The sequence below is a fragment of the Bactrocera dorsalis genome, chromosome 1 (assembly GCF_023373825.1).
Source record: "Bactrocera dorsalis isolate Fly_Bdor chromosome 1, ASM2337382v1, whole genome shotgun sequence".
NCBI classification, from domain to species: domain Eukaryota; kingdom Metazoa; phylum Arthropoda; class Insecta; order Diptera; family Tephritidae; genus Bactrocera; species Bactrocera dorsalis.
Window position 1 is genome coordinate 101,982,194 of NC_064303.1, and position 18,298 is coordinate 102,000,491.

At 36.1% G+C, this 18,298-nt stretch overlaps 1 protein-coding gene across 4 annotated transcripts in view; it reads right to left on the bottom strand.

The window, feature by feature from the left end:
- The window catches only part of LOC105231142 (uncharacterized), a 61,574-nt gene continuing 43,276 nt past the window's right edge, over positions 1–18,298 (bottom strand). For 3 of the 4 annotated variants that reach the window (XM_011212270.4, XM_029552401.2, XM_019992096.3), the window contains exons 7-13: positions 17,815–18,245; positions 17,424–17,568; positions 17,192–17,343; positions 15,687–16,003; positions 15,094–15,378; positions 7,680–7,787; positions 1–670 (exon numbers count right to left, since the gene is read on the bottom strand). In XM_011212270.4, coding sequence (XP_011210572.2) covers positions 518–670; positions 7,680–7,787; positions 15,094–15,378; positions 15,687–16,003; positions 17,192–17,343; positions 17,424–17,568; positions 17,815–18,245 — 1,591 coding nt within the window. In that variant the 3' untranslated portion in view covers positions 1–517. The remainder of the gene's footprint in view (positions 671–7,679; positions 7,788–15,093; positions 15,379–15,686; positions 16,004–17,191; positions 17,344–17,423; positions 17,569–17,814; positions 18,246–18,298) is intronic. The other variant, XM_011212271.4, reaches the window with a different exon arrangement.

Below are 18,298 nucleotides of genomic sequence, written 5' to 3' on the forward strand. Positions count from 1 at the left end.
AGATTTACAAATAACAAATAGCTTCAATACACATATACATACATATACAATACAAATAACAAAAATACATATATGGAAGTAAAATAATACGCTGAGCAAAAATTTAATTAAAACTAACAAATAAAAGTAAATAATAGCGATTTCATTGCTAAAGCTAACGGTTAATAAATCAAACAAAACAACTTCACTTTGCTAAAATAATCAACATTACTTAATTACAATTACTACACTGCTTCAAAAGCATACATATATAATGGGGCCAAACATGTTATGACACACTGTAAGCAATATTGTTTTGTGTTGCTTAGAAAGAGCTAATATGTCTTAAACCTTATTATATAACAAATAAAATATTTGGGAAATCGTTAGCTTGTGCGCTTGCTGTTTGCTATAATTATTGATAATTTTTTTTTAGTTTTGTTTGCATTTAGTTAATATCACTCAAATCAAATACATATATTTTCATTCATATATGTACGTATGTAGCTATGTAAACATTACTGTGTGTATGCATAAATCATGTAGCGTCGTCCTTGACATTGCGTTCCCCTGCTATACTCGATCCCTTGCCATTGACTTGATGCGTGTTGGCGTCCTCTTGGCTGGCGACAGTGATTTTCGAATTATTCAAATCGGTCTCTTCGGGTATCACTTTGGTAGCATCTTGATCCTGAGCGTTGTGCAAGCATAAGAAAAGGAAGAAAAAGAGTAATTAATTAACTCATTATATGTGTATTACGTGATTTATAATTAGTAGTGCGCATGCGCTCGTACCTATACACATACTAATTTTTATTTTAATTTTAATTTAACGGAAATCATCGGCCACTCAAGCAAATACACTTTTAGTCACTTTCAGTTAATTACGGTATAAACTTTCAGTTAATAAGTAGGTATATATATATATATATGTATATTTATTTGTTTATCTGAGCACGCTATAGGCCTGTTCAATTTTTTTTTTTTTTTTTGAAAATTATGTCTATAACCGCGCCCATGAGACAATTTATTGTCAACAAAATATCTAGAGAATTAATTATCTTGCCTTTATTTACATATTTAGTATTTAAATATATTAATAATTCATGCAAAATCATATTTTAATTTTATTTTTACAGGAAATAATTTTTTTATAATAAGTTTGCACAAATATATATTTACAACAGATATTTTATACATTCAGTAGCAGTTACTGATCATTCTTCTTCATAATACTCATTAACGATCAAGTAATGAGTGCCAATTTTAAATACGGGAAAGTAGAAAGCTTTTCAAAGCAATTCTTATGTGATCTCCGACTCATAACTTCGGTTTCAAGATTATTAAAAGTCAAATATTACAGAAAATATATATGTAGATCAGCGTAAATAACAATGCAAACCAAAAAAAAAAATCATAGTAGCAGGACTACCATTGGAAACGAGTGATAAAATAACAAAACTGAAAGAAAATAAAAACTGCAATTTTCAATCAAAAGCTTTCAAATAAGGTTTAAAAACTTTCATAAAAAGTTAGTTTTTAAGTTTATTGAAATCTCTACATTCTGACGGTATAAAATATATATATAAAATTCTCAAGAAATTCAAAAGAACACCCATTTAAACAATTCAAAGCAATTTTTTTATATTTCATTCCCCTGTTATTTTGTCAGCGACCCTTTTGTTTCTTTTCACGAATATAAATCGCAGTAAATTATTTTTTCTTTCATTTTTGTTTTCCTACTATGAATTTCTTTCACTTTTCACATTTTTTTTTTTCAAATGCCAAACTGGTCTAATATATTACATAGATTAGATAAATAAATGAGGATTACGCCGCGACCTAAGTTCTACTGTGCTCTCTCCTAAGTGGCAACGATTCACCAAACCACAGTAAATTGATAAATTTCATTGTACTGCTAGGTGCTGTTTAGCCAATGTAATCCCTGTTTGGAAACCTGAGTACATGGGCCTTTATCCTGCGCCTACGGACTGCTAGCCAGTCAATTAGCAGGTGTTCTGGAGTTTCAGATTTCAAGTAGCAGAACCGGTAATTAACGCAAGAAGGTAGGCTCATATTATACGATACATATAAGTGCTTCTGCAGCTTAAAATGGCCAGTGTAGAAGGTGACAAGTAGTTGGAGTTTGTCTATTGGGAGGTTGATTACACATTTATGCCCGCTAAGGTTGTAACCACCCATTAGCAACTTGGCATGGCGCATTTCTTATAGTCTCTCTTCCTACTCCATCCTTCTTACGGAGCAGCTTCTTTATTATATGCGGACCAAATGGTGTCTAATAAGCAAAAAATCAAATAAATTCTAATCTTCCATGGCGTTGATTTCTCATTTGTAAGAAAGCAAGACGTTATTTTTATTTTTGTATAAATCTATAAGCCTATATCGTATCACTCTATGAGTCCTAGTATGAATCTACATGAATCCATAACCGATGATGAGCTCTTTATTTGAGGCAGAGACTTTTTCATCACAATATTTCACGTAAAGATTCCAAATTGATGTGATTTCCTAAAAATCTTTCTTTAACCCCTAAAATCCTGTTCAGAGAGTATTCCCAGAGCGTTTATGAAATGAGTAACGCAATTAGCAATTCTTCATCACTGCACAATACTCGTATCAGAGTTCTGTTAGGTTAGTCTGGTAGGCTAATGAGCCACGCATAGACCAGTTTTAGTTCTTTGTGATACCAGATGGAAATCAGTTGTTAAGTCCATGAGGAAGTCATGCTTTAGAACGCCTGTGCATAAGAGATGCTCCACTGTTTTGATGGCGCCTTGCTCTAGACATTTCCTGCAGTCTTCTCGATCTGATATCAGAATAGTCTATGAAATGTGTTCACGAAACTAGTTCCATACTACTTCTAAATCATTACTTTGGAGATATAGATTTCAAACTTTCTAAACGTCTTTTTCTCGCCAAGAAGCTGCCCGTGTTTTGGGAGAACCGATATCGGACTACTTTAAGATATACTATAGGTAGCTCGTCTACAAACTATCAGAAACTAGTCCTTGTATGAACAACTTTTCCATTTGACGAGATATCTTCACGATGTTTAGCACAAATTATTTCCCAAGAAAATGCTACAAAATATTAAAAGATTTTTAAGATAGCATTACTATAGCATATAGCTGCCATACAAACTGAACGCTCAGAATCAATTGCATGTATGAACAACTTTTTCATTTGAAGAGATATCTTCACGAAAATTGGCACAAGTGTTTTGCCAAGTAAGTTATGTAATTTACCAAAAAATTGTTTCCATCGAAATACTATAGCATATAGCTGTCATACAAAGTGATCGTTCACAATCAAGCTCTTGTATGGAAAACTTTTTTATTTGACAAGATATCTTCACAAAACTTAGCGAACATTATTACTTTAGACAAGGCTATTATCTCCGAAAAAATTGTTCAAATCGGACCACAATAGCATATAGCTGCCATACAAACTGAACGATTAAAATCAACCCATATCAGCCAATAATTTTTGCAGGTGTATAATAACGAAGCAGTATACCTGCATGTGCATATATAAATTCCACATAACTATATACTCGTATAATACATACAAATGTATATCTAATTGCACATGCCTGTACTGTGCAGCGTCATAAATAGTTGCAAATCCCCAACGCCTGGCCCGCTTTTAGGCGCGCACACTTACACAACCGTTTTCAGCAATAAATATCAATACTTTACAACTACACGCACACAAACATTTGCAGAGTTCATATACAACGTGTGTGTTTTTACTGCTTTTGCATTGTTTTGTGAGCTTTTGTTTACTACTTTTATAATATTGTTTGTTGTTTTGCACACGGTAGTCGGTAGTTTTTCCCAACAGCTTTATGGCTGTTTATGCGGCTTGTTTTGCATTTCTACATGATCAATCAGGTTGTATTTAAATGATTTTATTGCCGGCGCAAGTGGATTATACCATATGAATGTGGTCATTGCAATTTCTAGGTTTGTTGTTGTATGAGTTGTTGTAGTTTAGTTCGCTTATAAATCGCATTTTCACACGTGTGAAAGTATTGCAGTATACTTGCACTTATACAGGAGCGCACAAACACATATATCGATATTTGTAAGCGCTTTTGTATATGTTTAAGCGCAGTGTTGTTGTATCTTTTGCCAAGCCGACGCAGCAGCAAACAGCAATATGCGCAATTGAGCAGCTGCATTAATGCATGATTGCATACAAAGTGGAAGATACGTGTATCAAGCGCTGATGTATGCAGATAACAGTACACACGCGAACACGAACACCCACACACACACATACATTGATATTTGTATAAGATTTTACATGTGCATGTATGTATATATGTATATGCGTATGAGTATATTTATGAGTAGTTTGTGAGTATGAATTATAAGTAGAGGATGTAAAAAGCTGTAGGTGTGTGGGTGTGTGTGGGTTAGTGCAGTGTGTAGCAAAAGTGTTTGATTGTCGAGATGGAAATCTCGTTCGTACGCTTGATTGGTTGCATCTCTGTATTTGAAGGATATCTGCTTTTTCCATCTGCAGTACTTTATGCCACTTGCATGCGAAAATTTAAGCAACTAAAAGTAGAAGACATATAATTGCATTTGGTTTGCAGCACAAAATGGCAATTAAGTATTGTGTAATTGGGCGATAGTAATACGTTTTCTGTATTTACTTTTTAATTTGTAGATGAGAAATTGTATTACATCTTGAACAATACACCGTGCCAAATTTCGTTATGATATCTTGTGCAAGAAAAAAGTTTTTCGTACAAGTACTTGATTTCGGTCGTTCAGCTTGTATGGCAGCTATATGATATAGTGGTCGGATTTGTACAATTTTTACGGACCTTGCTTTATTGCTTTGGAAAATAATTTATGCCAAATTTCGTGATAATATCTTGTGCAATAAAAGAGTTGTCTATACAAGAACTCTATTTTTTCGGTCAGCTTGTATGGCAGCTATATGATATATTGGTCCGATTTGAATAATATATTCAGAGATTATGGCACTCTTTAAGACAATAATTCGTGTTAAATTCCGTTAAGATATCTTGTGCAATAAAAGAGTTCTTCCTACAAGAACTTGATTTTGTTCGGCCAGTTTGTATGGCAGCTATATGATATAGCGGTCCGATTTGAATCACATATCTAGAAATTGTCGCACTCTTTAAGACAATAATTCGTGTTAAATTTCGTGAAGATATCTCGTCAAATGAAAAAGTTTTCCATACAAGCACTTGATTCCGATCGTTCAATTTGTATGACAGCTATATGTTATAGTGATCCGATATAAGCGATTCCGCCAAATTAGCAGTTTTTAGGAAAGAGAAAGATTTCTGCAAAATTTCAGATCGATATCTCAAAAACTGAAGAACTAGCACGCGTATATAGAAACTGAGGAACAAGCACTTAGGTTCTTACACTGATCATTTATACATATATACTTTACATGGTCTCCGATATCTCCTGCTGGATCTTGCTGAGTTCTTGACCAGCTTGATATACCCTGTTGAGGGTATAAACATGAATTGAAACACTACTTTTCCACTCGGAAGCAGTATCAAGCCGGAACCGCAAGGTGCCCTTAAGTATTACCCAAAAATATGTAAAGGAAGTTACCAATTAGTTTGAATAGCTCAACTTCAAATATTACCCTTCCTCAAACGAGAGCGTGAACTATGATTAACCTTTCAATTGCTGCTCATAGCAAAATTAAAAGAAAGTTCTGTGAGTAAATAGCTTGGGTTCACGGAAAGGTTTAACATATCTACTAAATTTCGAAAGCCAAAATGACTTTACTAGAATTTTTCTTAATTTTTGTCAAGTTAGAGTTTATATTAAACTTGAAGCTTTAAACACGACGCTTAAACTCGTTTCAAAGTTTCTGCAGTAAGTGCCTTTCTTCGCACGAACTCATATACATATATATATTTAAAGAATAATAATTTATAGTGCTCTAGTTTTCAACAATAACTAAGGATATACATATACATATGTATATTTGCACAACACGTACAAGTACATATATGCAAAAATGTTGCACTCAATACGTACACACCTCACTGGCGCACGCACACAGGCGGTGCAGCAATATACTCAACGAACTTTTATATAAAATGGAGTCAAGTGCCATCAAGGAGACAACGCACTAACGGCAAACACTTTCTCAAGTGTGCTTCACAAAAAACGCTTATTGCAAGGCAAGTGGAGTGGAGCGTGCGAATATGTATATCTATATATATATATAATACTATACATATATATATGTATATGTATATATGAATATATCAATGCAGGCACTCAAATATAGAGTTGCTGGAAGGCCGAAAGCGTGTATTGAACGCAATACTTCAAACTGTGAAGCACAAGCCGCACTTCGAAGCAACAACAGTATCAAAAAAGAAAAACTGTTGATAATATCCTTCACGGGTGCATTTTTTAAAGCATGAAATGTATTAAAAACATTCTTATTTTGATTTTGATCAATCAGTTTGTATGGCAGCTATAGGCTTGAACAATTTCTTCGGAGATTATAGCAAAGACTTTGGTAATACTCCATGCCAAGTTTCTTGAAGATATCTCGTCAAATAAAAAAGTTTTCTACACAAGGTCATGATTTCGAACATTCAGTTTGTATGACAGCTATAGGCTATAGTGATCCGATTTGAACAATTTCTTCGGAGATTATAGCAAATACCTTGGTAATACTCCATGCTAAATTTCTTGAAGATATCTCGTCAAATAAAAAAGTTTTCTATACAAGGTCGTGATTTCGAACATTCAGTTTGTATGGCAGCTATAGGCTATAGTGGTCGGATATCGGTGATTCCGACAAATAAGCAGTCTCTTAAGGAAATATGGATGTTCACAAAGTTTCAGCTCGATAACTCAAAAACTCACGAACGAATTCGCATACATATATACAGACGAATACGGTATAAAAAAGGTACAAAAAATATTTTATATCAAATTTCACATACTGTAAAGAATACAAATCAAAATCGTTGTACCAAATATGTGTATTTTGCTCAAAAGCTAAGCAAGCATTGGAAAACTGCTGCTCCATCCGATGCAAATCAAGTTATTAAAAATTCTGGCATTCGATTTACACACACACACACGCCCATTAAAAATATAAATAAATCACAAACAACTGCAAACAAGCACTATGACTAGCCGCAAGTATGCCGCACACACATAAATTACATAGTTATTCTTGTTATTTTTGGCATTCGAGCAAATTTTCCGCAAAAACAAAAATGACATTCCCCAGTGACATGCAAAAGCTTAAAAAAAAAATGTTTTAAACGAAAAAAACAGAACCAAAAAATTTGCATACAAAAATATACGAATGCATTGCAACGATATAAATCAGAAGTAAACTAAATAGAAAGAAGAACATTTTGACGTCTACTAATGGGCGCCGTGGCCAATAGACCCACAGCTATGCGCACCTGTGAGCGCCATGCATAAATGCAGCTGCCAAACGAAGCATGCAACGCGAAACGTGCAACACAAAAGCTACAAATACAACTGCATATACAACAACAACTACAACTACAACTGCAATTTCAACTTCAACTTGCCGCATGCCCTCAACAGCATGCCAATCATGCGCCTTTGTGTGTGTACGTGTGTGTATGTGAGTTGATGTTTTCGCTTTGCTTTTTTTTTGCTTGTGTACATTACCATCAGCATTGTGTTGGGTATAACGGACAAATCCATCGCTGGTATTGATGTTAACAAACCACTCGGATACTTTTTCATGCGGCTGGGGAAAAAAGTTGATTCAACGCCCTGCAGTTTGCGTATGCGCGGCACAGTGAAGCAAATGCGCCAATAAAAAAGCAAAAAATTAAAAACAAATATAACAAAAAAATAACTAAATAAAGCAAAAATCAGCAAACATAAATTATAGTAAAAAAACGCAAGCATTGGGAGTCGTAGAGGAACAAAACTGTGTGAGAGCAGCGCATAAACAACAAAAATATTAAAAAAATCACTTATAAAGTGTGCTCTACCTTTTGGGGTGCATTGGGTATGGTTAGCGTGAACAAATCATAATCCTCAAAAAAACGGAGAGTAACAATTTTTTTCTAATCAATCAGTAGTCCATCAGTCAATTCGTAACGTTACCGTTATATATTGAATGGCCACACATAACACTTTTTGGTATCCTTAAAAGTGAACTTCTGTGTGACTAAATTTTCTCATAAATTTTTGTTGCCTCGATTTCTCTCAAATCATATGAACGTATAGTGCCTTTCAAAATTAATAGTTTTTCTCTTTTTTTTCTTCTTCTTTTCAAACCAACAATTACTCTTCTAAGATATCCTTAATTCTTGACCAAATTTTTTTAATACGCATTACACAGTACGACACTATTCTCGGTATTGTAGCAGGCAAAATTTATGAAATTTTTATTTTTTCGAAGATCCGAATTTACACTCTTATAACATATGTATATGTATGTACATATGTATGTAGGTCACATAAGCTTGACCAAAATATGTTGTATACTATTCTTGTTTATTCTTTTTTTGCTGCTTTCATACTTTTCATACTCGTACTATATTTAATAATTATAATTTTGATAACTTAAAAGACGATTTCTCCATTTTTTTTTTTCGAAGTAAATCTCTCAACCCGAGGTAATTTACTTCGAAATTCGAAATCAGGAATTCGAAGTTATGAATTTCGACTTTAGGGGTTAACTTCGAAATCAGGAATTTGAAAAAAAAATTTCGACTTCGAAAAAAAACGGAGAAATCGCCTTACAAAAAGTCGAAACATTTTACTTCGAAATTCTAAATTTCGAAATTCTCAATTTCGAATTTAGACTTTAAACGTTAACTTCGAAAAAACGGAGAAATTGACTTTTATCTTATGACCCAGTCTTCCAAAAAAATTAGCTTAGAACAAACTCTGCAAAAAAGTCGACTTTGCTGGATACTAAGATTGCTTTTCAAATTTCGGGCTTAGAAGATAAACAAATATTAATCATCGAAAAACGCTTTATTGTCCCTAAAAATATTTTTCCTTGAGATCCATATACTTTTCTAGCGTTTAAACCAGTTGACGAAACACTTTTCATCCTTTGTTTGAGATATCACCAAATCATGCCTTTTGAACGCATCAACCGCCTCTTCAAGTGTAAAACAACGTTGACCTCTTGATTCAATTTTTACGGGAATAAAAAGAAGTCATATGGTGCTGAGTCAGGATTATATGGTGGATGACTCATCAAATCGATGTTTCAAGTGCTCAAAAATGCGGTTATTTTAGTCGATGTATGAGAGGTCGCATTTTCGTGGTGAAGAGTCTTCGGCGATTTTTTTTTCCCGAAGAATTTATTGTATGCCACTCAGATTTTACTGTTCTGTTTGTTCTAGTGATATGAGTATGTCTCGTGTTGATTAGTCGAGAGAAATGTTAAGAAATTACGATGCGGATGTTTCGAAACACGTAAAAGGAGACGAACGTGGATTTATGCGTATCAGCCCGAAAGTAATCAACAATCGATTATGTGAGTATTTTCAGATGAGCCGAATCCAATAAAATGGGTGCTTGGGAAACTGGGCAGCATCATTAAATTTAATTCCCCATACTATCGATAAGCACTGATCTTTATTAGAGTTCATCGATGAAGTTTTTATTTCCATTTTTAGGCCAAGATGAATATTTTAAGTTACTGCAAGCAACACAAATAGCGCTCGTGTGTTAAAACGTTTTCAATATGTATGCCATCAAAATTGTCAAATTTTACGATGAAGTTGTGAGTTGTGCGTTGTTCGTTGCAATACTAGGTTTACGATATCTCCAGTTGTTCCATAAAAAGAGACAACACTTTACTTGAAACTAATTTTGTTTACAATCAACTGACCATGTAATATTGAATGTTTGCAGGTTCCACTAATACCTAACATGTAGTTGTCTCAATCTCACGAAAGCTAACGTGACGATCTTGCAATGTCAGTTAGCGCATAGCATCAACAGTTTTCAAAAGAACAACTGATTTTGGACGACCTTCACGACGATTTACGACCCCGATTAAATTCATAATTCCAACTTTTAGCCAAGATGAATATTTTAGGCTACTAAAAATCACAAATAGCGCTTGTGTGATAAAACGTTCTACTACATTAGGGTTGCCAAATCCTGAAATACAAAAATAATCCAACGCACACCAAGGAATTAAGAAGAAAGGTTGGATGATATCCGTACATTTATTTTCATTATCGCACAATTTCTCGAAAACATGGTTTGGTCCAATATTCAGAAATCATATCAAATCCACCTATTCTATGTTTTGTGATATGTCTACGAATAGTCACGAATATTTTGCATAATTTATCCGCGAATTTTGTTGATTTTGCCTAAACTTTTCCTACAGACCTCATCAATACAAATTGTGTGAATTTCGTGAGTGTTTGAAACTTCATACAAAATGTTTATGCTTCATAAATGCAATAATTGAAAAAGTTCAACCCCAATATCCATGGTATGATTTCAGTATTCAGTTTATAGTATTTCTCTGCGTTAAAGTAACGATGATTTATATTTATAATATTACTAGCTGACCCCGCAGCCGTTGTCCTGCGCGAAATTATGTGTTTTGAAATGAAAAGACAAAAATTCATATTTTATTGATAATCATTTATTTGCTATTTGTCTATATTTTTCTTCAATGTAACGCAGCTTGATAAACAAAATTTTTTGGTTTCTGTTCCGGTGCGTAAATGTACAGAGAAGATGGTTTTCCAACTCTTGAGCACGCCACGTATATCTGGCCGTGTGAAAAACATAGCATTTCCAAATGTATGCCACCCACTATGCGACTATTCTGTTGATCGTCATTTTAAATTCAATTTTCACTGGAAACGGAATACTTTTGAACCGAATTGGCAAATCGTTAGAACTCAAAAGAAATCCGTAGAATCAAGCATTCTGTCCCTTATATTTGATAGGTGCATCACAATCAGATTGCGATGATGCGGTGGCATACCAGGCCTCTCCAAAGAATTTACAAATTCCACTGGTAATTCAAGGTGTCATCTTCATTGTCAGACGATCGATCGATTTGTATGATTGCAAGTCTCCTGGAATTTGACTTTGAATTTTCCAGTTTAAGTCAACAACATAGGTATTTGGGGCAGCTAAGATTGCTCGTACACTCAAGGAATCGTACTTACGACAGTTTGGCCAATGTTCGTATAAACATTCGTGATGAGTCCATCTTTCGTGAATTGATAAACGGCATATGGGCAACATACATTGATATCAGACCATGGGAAGTATCAATCAGTATTGACCCATTTCCAATTCTTAGCGTATGCAATGTAAAATGTCTTCGGCAATGTAATTTTTGGTCGTATCCCATAACGCGGATTTGAAGGCTGATCATCGCGAAATGTGTGTGAACTTCAGTGGCATTCGTTTTTCGGGTGGATTGTGTAAGTTCATTCTAATGCATTAGTTGAGAACACACCTGGATGTCCATCTACTGGATGACCCTGCTTTCTGCGTAACTATTCGACCATGCATTCCATGTACAATATCAAGGTATTTTCGAATAGAGCAATGTTCTCACAAACACATCACTGACGAAAGTTAAGAAAAAACTCGTCAATGTTAATTTTGTTTTGTTTGTTTTGTTGGCGATGTTTCCACTGGCTATACTGTATTCTCTGGGATGAAATACACTCTTTGGCCATTCTACAAATTAACTGCGAGACGCACAACAGTCGGAAAACGTTCATGAATTTCAAAAGAAATATCCTACAAAGCACTTTATTTCAGTTCACGTATCGACCGTGTCGTTTAAAACCAATAACCGCCATGTTGCTTCCTATGGTGACGTATTTACAAACGCATTTTATCGATTACACCAAACTACAATACGCAACATTCACATGACTTTTGAATGTGAATTAGACAATAGTGGCGAATATGGTACGACCCATGTGTTGTCAACTTTGATGTGTTGTTAACTTCGATATTTACGCCGATAGAGTGGATATCCATCATTTCCAGCTTGTGTTTCAGAAAAGCACATGGATAATGTTTCGCGCATTTATTGTCAGGCATACAAACCGAAGTGTGATTGTGGTGTCCGCAAGGTCCATGTCGGTTTTCGTCACTTCATATAATACTGGATCTTTCTCTGCATCATTAATTTCCGCAGAAATGAGTTCATCAATTTGATCTGGTGTGACAACCATCCACCATCCAAAGAAGAATATGTACGTGCGACAAACCTCTCTTTTGCTACTCAACAGAGTACATTTAGCATCTAACAGTACCACATATACCTACCCTACTCCAAGATAAACTCCATGAAACATCGTAACTGTTGTTTGAAAAGTCGTGCTGTGACATCGTGACGATCGCTTGCTTATTGACCGCGATCCATAATACCGCACGTATGTCACCGCATCCTGGGAGTACTTCTTGCCTTGCCTTGCCTTGCCTTTGGCTGCCATACTTTGATGGACCGATATTAGGGCGACCTCTTCGTGGCTTCGTAACAAATTTCAATCTGCAATTGACCTCTTTGTGTGAAACGCACGTAAAGTTTCCACTGAATAATTTTTCTTTTCAATAGCCGGAATAAAAAAGCAAGCGACCGAAATTGAACTATTCAAATAATTTACAAATCAAAATATTGAAAAACAAAACATACAAAAATGTTTATGGAAAAAAGATACTTTTTGGTATTCTCGTTGTTTGGGCGGAGACCTATCCGAATTGGTGGTAATCACCGAAATCGGTCCAGGCGTTCTCTAGTTATAAGCTTAGTAACTAACATCACTTTCTTTTATAGATATTAAGCGATGTGATAAAAACTTGATCCACAGATATCGCCTTTTTCTTTGGCATCGTTTTGTTTAATACACGTTTACACCAATTTAAGGTTTGAATATTGGATACTGCGATGGGAGCGCCATCTATCGGTCAAACATTTCAAATTTAAAAATTGATTAAAAATTAAAAAATAATTTAAAAAACATTTTCCAGTGGACCAAATTGTAAATATAAACCATTCCCGAATCTCTTTGAACGTACACACAAAATTTCATCAAAATCGGTCCATCCGTTTAGGAGCAATCCCAAGGCAAACACACGGTCAGAAGATTTATATATATAAAGATTTATTTTGTTTTTTTTTTTTTTGGTAAATAACAGTGGCAGATTGGAGAGCAGAAATATTTCGCTAAACATGATTTCCATGTTGTAGGGGAAAGATTGGCAATATAGGGAAAATAATATGGAGTATGGAGTACGAGTATAGAATATAGAATATATAGTATACTATGGAGTATACATATGTATGATAAAGAATATAGAATATGAAATACAGAATATGGAATATATAATGTGAAATATAGCATATTAATGATAGAAAGTGGAATAGAATGTATAATATGGAATATAGAATATAGAACATAGGATATAGAGCATATATTAAGGAATATGGAATATAGGAAAAGGTTTAAGCAATATGGAATATAGAATATGGAACATAGAATATAGGCTACAGAAGACGGAATATTGAATATAGAATATACATATGTAGATAATAGAACATCAAATATCAAATATATAATAGTGAAATAGGAAAAAGTCACACGGAGCCATGACTGACGGAGGCTAGGTGATCTGTACAGTCCTACTTTTTGAACACCTCTCCTATAGTCTAAAGGTATGAAGCGTAAGAAAATAAGCAAACATTTTTATAAATAAATGTAAGAAAAGAAAAGACACTTCGACGTGTACATGGCAACATACAAAGCATATTTACAAAAAGGCACTAAAGAAGTGTTCTCATGTTATTTCACATACAATAAATACTTTTTGAAGACAGCAAAATACTATAGAAATCTTGAACCACTAAAAATATCGAGTGTTATTCAAACCAGTCTTACAGAGCTCCTCCACAGAGAAAAAATATACGGTCCACACATCAATTTCTCGACTATATTTTTCACATAAAATTCAAGTCTACAAAAATCTTTAAAAATTAAACTTTATACTCAAACCGAAATCGCAATCAAAGCGGGAAGCCGCTTTACTAAGCATTCGACGCCCTAAGCTATTTGAAACAAACAAAAGTTAAAATCATTTTCCGGAAATTTGGCAAAATAGAAATTTGCATAACCAAGCAAAAAGTACAATAAGTATGAGTATTCCGTACAGACACAGCCACAAACGCCAAGCCGTCGCTCGATTGCCATTTCCATTTCGGCAAATATTGTTGTTGCAATTCGTTTTTGACGCTCATACAATTGTTGCCTCGCACGTTCGACGCCAAAACGCTACAAAACCATATCATTGAAAGCAAAGGTCAAAAACTGTGAAAAAACTAGCAAAAATACAAATAAACAGCGATACCAAAGCGAGAAAAAGCGGAAAATTGGGCAAAACAATTGCGGCGATTTCACAACAGCAGCAACAGCAGCTGCCACAGCCGCCAAACAGCAATGTAGCTGAGGCTATAATGCCAGCGATAAGTTGAAACAAGGAAAAATGAATCGAATGGTAGTCGCTAACACAGCTCTGCATAGGCGGAAAAGCAGGGGGGCCAACAGTACGACGCTTACAATTGCTTTATAACGGAAAATAGCCGTAAGCCGTAGCAATGGAAATGGCAAACAAAATATACACAATGGCAACAGCAACAATGAACATAAAAATCCACTACAAATCAACACAATTGACGGCAATCAACGCGTAGGTGGAGTCTGCACGCCGCGAAAATCAGAGGCCTACCTGAACGATGAACCAATGAACCAGCGTAGCACCAACGCACCCACGAAGGTGCTTAGCTTATGCGTTGTAACGGATTTTAAGCACGCACCCCAATACACGACAGCAGAAATGCACGCAAACAGGCACTTTCCGCTTTTTACACTTTGCGTTCTGCTTTCCGGCGACACGCACCAGTCAGCCAACAGTCATGCTCAGCCAACAAAGCGGCAGCTCACGCACACTCTCCGCGCGCAACACGCTGACGCCATTAGCAATTTTATGCGTGCATTCTGCAAACGCCCAACCATCGAGACCAGCACACTGCTTGTCAAGCACACACCCGCCCCCCACTTACCTCGAGCACAACACCCTCCAGCGTTGGCTGTGAGATGTTCTTCATATTGCTGTGATTCAATTTGGGCGCGCTGTCGGCACGATTTCGGCCTAATGATTGATTTGATGTTTTGTTATCGGCTTTGCTCAGCACCGAATTATTGGAGGATTTGTGATTTATATCCAGTGTTGAGCGCAAAATGTCAACCTTCGAGGCGCTACCAATGTGACTGCCGTGCCGGGGTACACGTGTTGACTCGACATTATAGCTGCTGCGGCGATGTGACAAATGGTCGTGTATATCCGCCTACGCAGGTGCAATCAAGAATTATATATTACGGTACAGCAGCATAGCAGCCCGAGGATGTCCCGTTGCGTAAATGGTGTGAAAAGTGCACGAACGTAGACGATGCGAAGAAAAGCAAGAATATAATGAAATAAATTAGAATTAAATTTTCGTGATTAAGCAAAGTGCCAGCGAACGTCAGCACAAAAGGAGTGTGGTAGGGATTATAAGGTGGTAATACAGTTATGTTAAGAAATAAATGATTCAATTAGAAGTTTTTTAATTTGTTAAATTTTGTGATTTTCGAGGTTAGATAACATTCAACTTACCCTCGAGCCACGGGGCAGTGAAGTCAAACTGCCTATCTGATTGTATTTGATCATCAAGCTGAGACGTTCCAGTGACATAGATGTACCTTGTTCTTTTGTAGCTGGTTCGGTGAGTTTCTCTGTTTCACCATTCTCCATTGCCTCTGCTTCTTCTTCACAGTCGTCGAGGTTATGATCGAACTTACGTAGCCAAGCCAGATGTAGTAAGCCGTAAGCGATGCCGCCTACAACAGCCAATAGACCCATATAACGGAAGGCATCTCTTGTACCAAACTGACCGATTAGTAGACCACCGGTAAAGGAACCACTACCGCGACCTAAAAACATTTAAAGAAATTTTGTAATATAGTAGTATTGTTAGACAAAAAAAGTAGCTTAGATTTATCGAGCTGGCTTGATAACTTTTAGATATTTCCCTCAGAATTTTTGGTGAAAGAAGTGGGATATACATTTTTTGGTTATTCCAGCAGGTTTTCGATCTAAATAAATGCCTTATTTGCGTTGCAGCTAGATGACCATCTGATGTCTCTCAGACAGTTCTAACAGTTTGTTCGTCCACAGTGGTAGCCGCTCGTATAACCAAGAAGTCCCGTCTTGGGCTTCTTCTTCGAATAAGACATTCTACCATCTTAACTGAACTAGTGAAACCCACTCGGGTTTACACTTCGTAAATTGTTATTTTCTACGCTTTCTCTTCTTCTTTTTACTTCCGTCACATAAGAAGCAGAACTCCCGTTTTTGTCTTTTTCTTATTAATCTCTGAAAATCTTAACAATTTGTTCATCCACAGTGGTTCTCGTGTAACCAAAAGTCCCACACTGTGGTTTCTTTTTATTAATCTCTGAACGCCTGAACAGTTGGTCGTCCAAAATGATGCCCGCTCGTGTTAACACTTCGTAAATTGTCGTATGTTTCACGCTTTCTCATTCTCTTTTTGTTCTTACCCTTCTTCTTTTTATTGCTCTTCTTCTTCTTCTTCTTCAAATAAGACATCCCACCATCTTAGCTGAACTCATGACGCCCACTCGGGTTTAAGTTTCGTCAATTTTCATAAGTACCACGCGTTCTCTTTTTCTTCTTTCTCTGCCGCTTCTTCTTCTGCTTATTCATCTTTTCGTATACCAAAATATTATTTTAGTGAGTCATCTGGCATCTTCATTATATCTATAGTAAACGGATCGAATGGATCTTTGTCCAAAAATATTTAGAATCCCTTATAAAGGAGGCATGAATGCAAAAGAGTCTGTGAAACCCATTTAGGACCTAAGTCCGATAACAGTTGTAATGTCTCAAAAAATAGCTACGAGTGTATGGAACCTAATTTAACCCCAACTCGATGAGGTCAGTACTTATTTGGACAAATTTTTACATGTGTTATACAGAAGACGAGCTCTTCTGTTCTAGACACTTGCTGAGCTGTTCGATTAGTATCTATCATCAGTCCCTCGATTCTAATATTTCCCGTCGCAACTTCTTTACGCTACTCTTTCCAACTCAATACTCACCCAAGCTGAAATGTGCCATGCCCAGCACACCAATCAATGTGGCCAACAAGCTTTTCGGTGCCAAAATTGAGCAATAAGTGGCCGCTGCCACCCACATCAAATGGCAAGACAGAGCCTCCATCGCTTCGAAGGGAAAACACCACCAGGCATTTCTGCAGAACAAAAAAATAAAACCAAACCAAAAGGAATTAAAAGAGCAGCAAAACAAATCATGAATGCCAGCACCACTTACTCAATGAACGAATAGCCCACGAGGCGACCGGCATGTGAGAAGAAAGCAATGATAATCAAATTAACGTGTCCAAAGATACGGGTGATACGTTCGGCGCCATACAAGAAGGGAATACTGCTCACCGTGCCAACAGTGATGGTTATGCCTATAAATAGCCAAAGCAAGCAAATTTATCAACGTAACTACATACGGCCAAATACAAAGATTCACAAGGGAAAATAATAAATGAATACTGTGTGGAATAGCAAGTGGCACAACGTAATTTGATTGAAATCGTAATTCGTTTCGATTCGTTGTCACTCACGCTCCGACAGTACAAGCGAACAACCGAACTAAATGTCAACGTTCAATTACAAATGGCATGACAGCTACACTAACTGCTTTTACTTACCGAGTAAATAATTGGGTGCGCCCAACTCCTTCAGGTATAGGAAGAGGAAACTCTCGATGAAACCCCAGAAATTGCCCAAAATGAAGAGGAAGAAGATGAACGTAATAACATGTGGCATCTTCAGTAAATTCCACAAATCCCGGAAAACATTATCTGCCGGCAATTTATCGCCCAACGGCATCATCAGCACCGAAACTGTTGAAATCACCAACAACAAATCGTAGGTATAAAAGGCAGCCGAGTAGTCGGTGTAGCCGAGACCACGCGAAAAATAATCAATCATTATGCCAGTAATTGGCGAAAAGATGGCCATGCCAATGCTGGAAAAGAGACGCTCACGTCCAAAGTCACCGCCGTACTTCTCAATCATAGTCAGCGCTATGGGATCCATTATGGTGACACCGGCAGACAGCATGGTAGTGGCGAGGAATCTATCAAATGAAAATATAATCATAAACATATTAACGTACATTACAATAAAGAT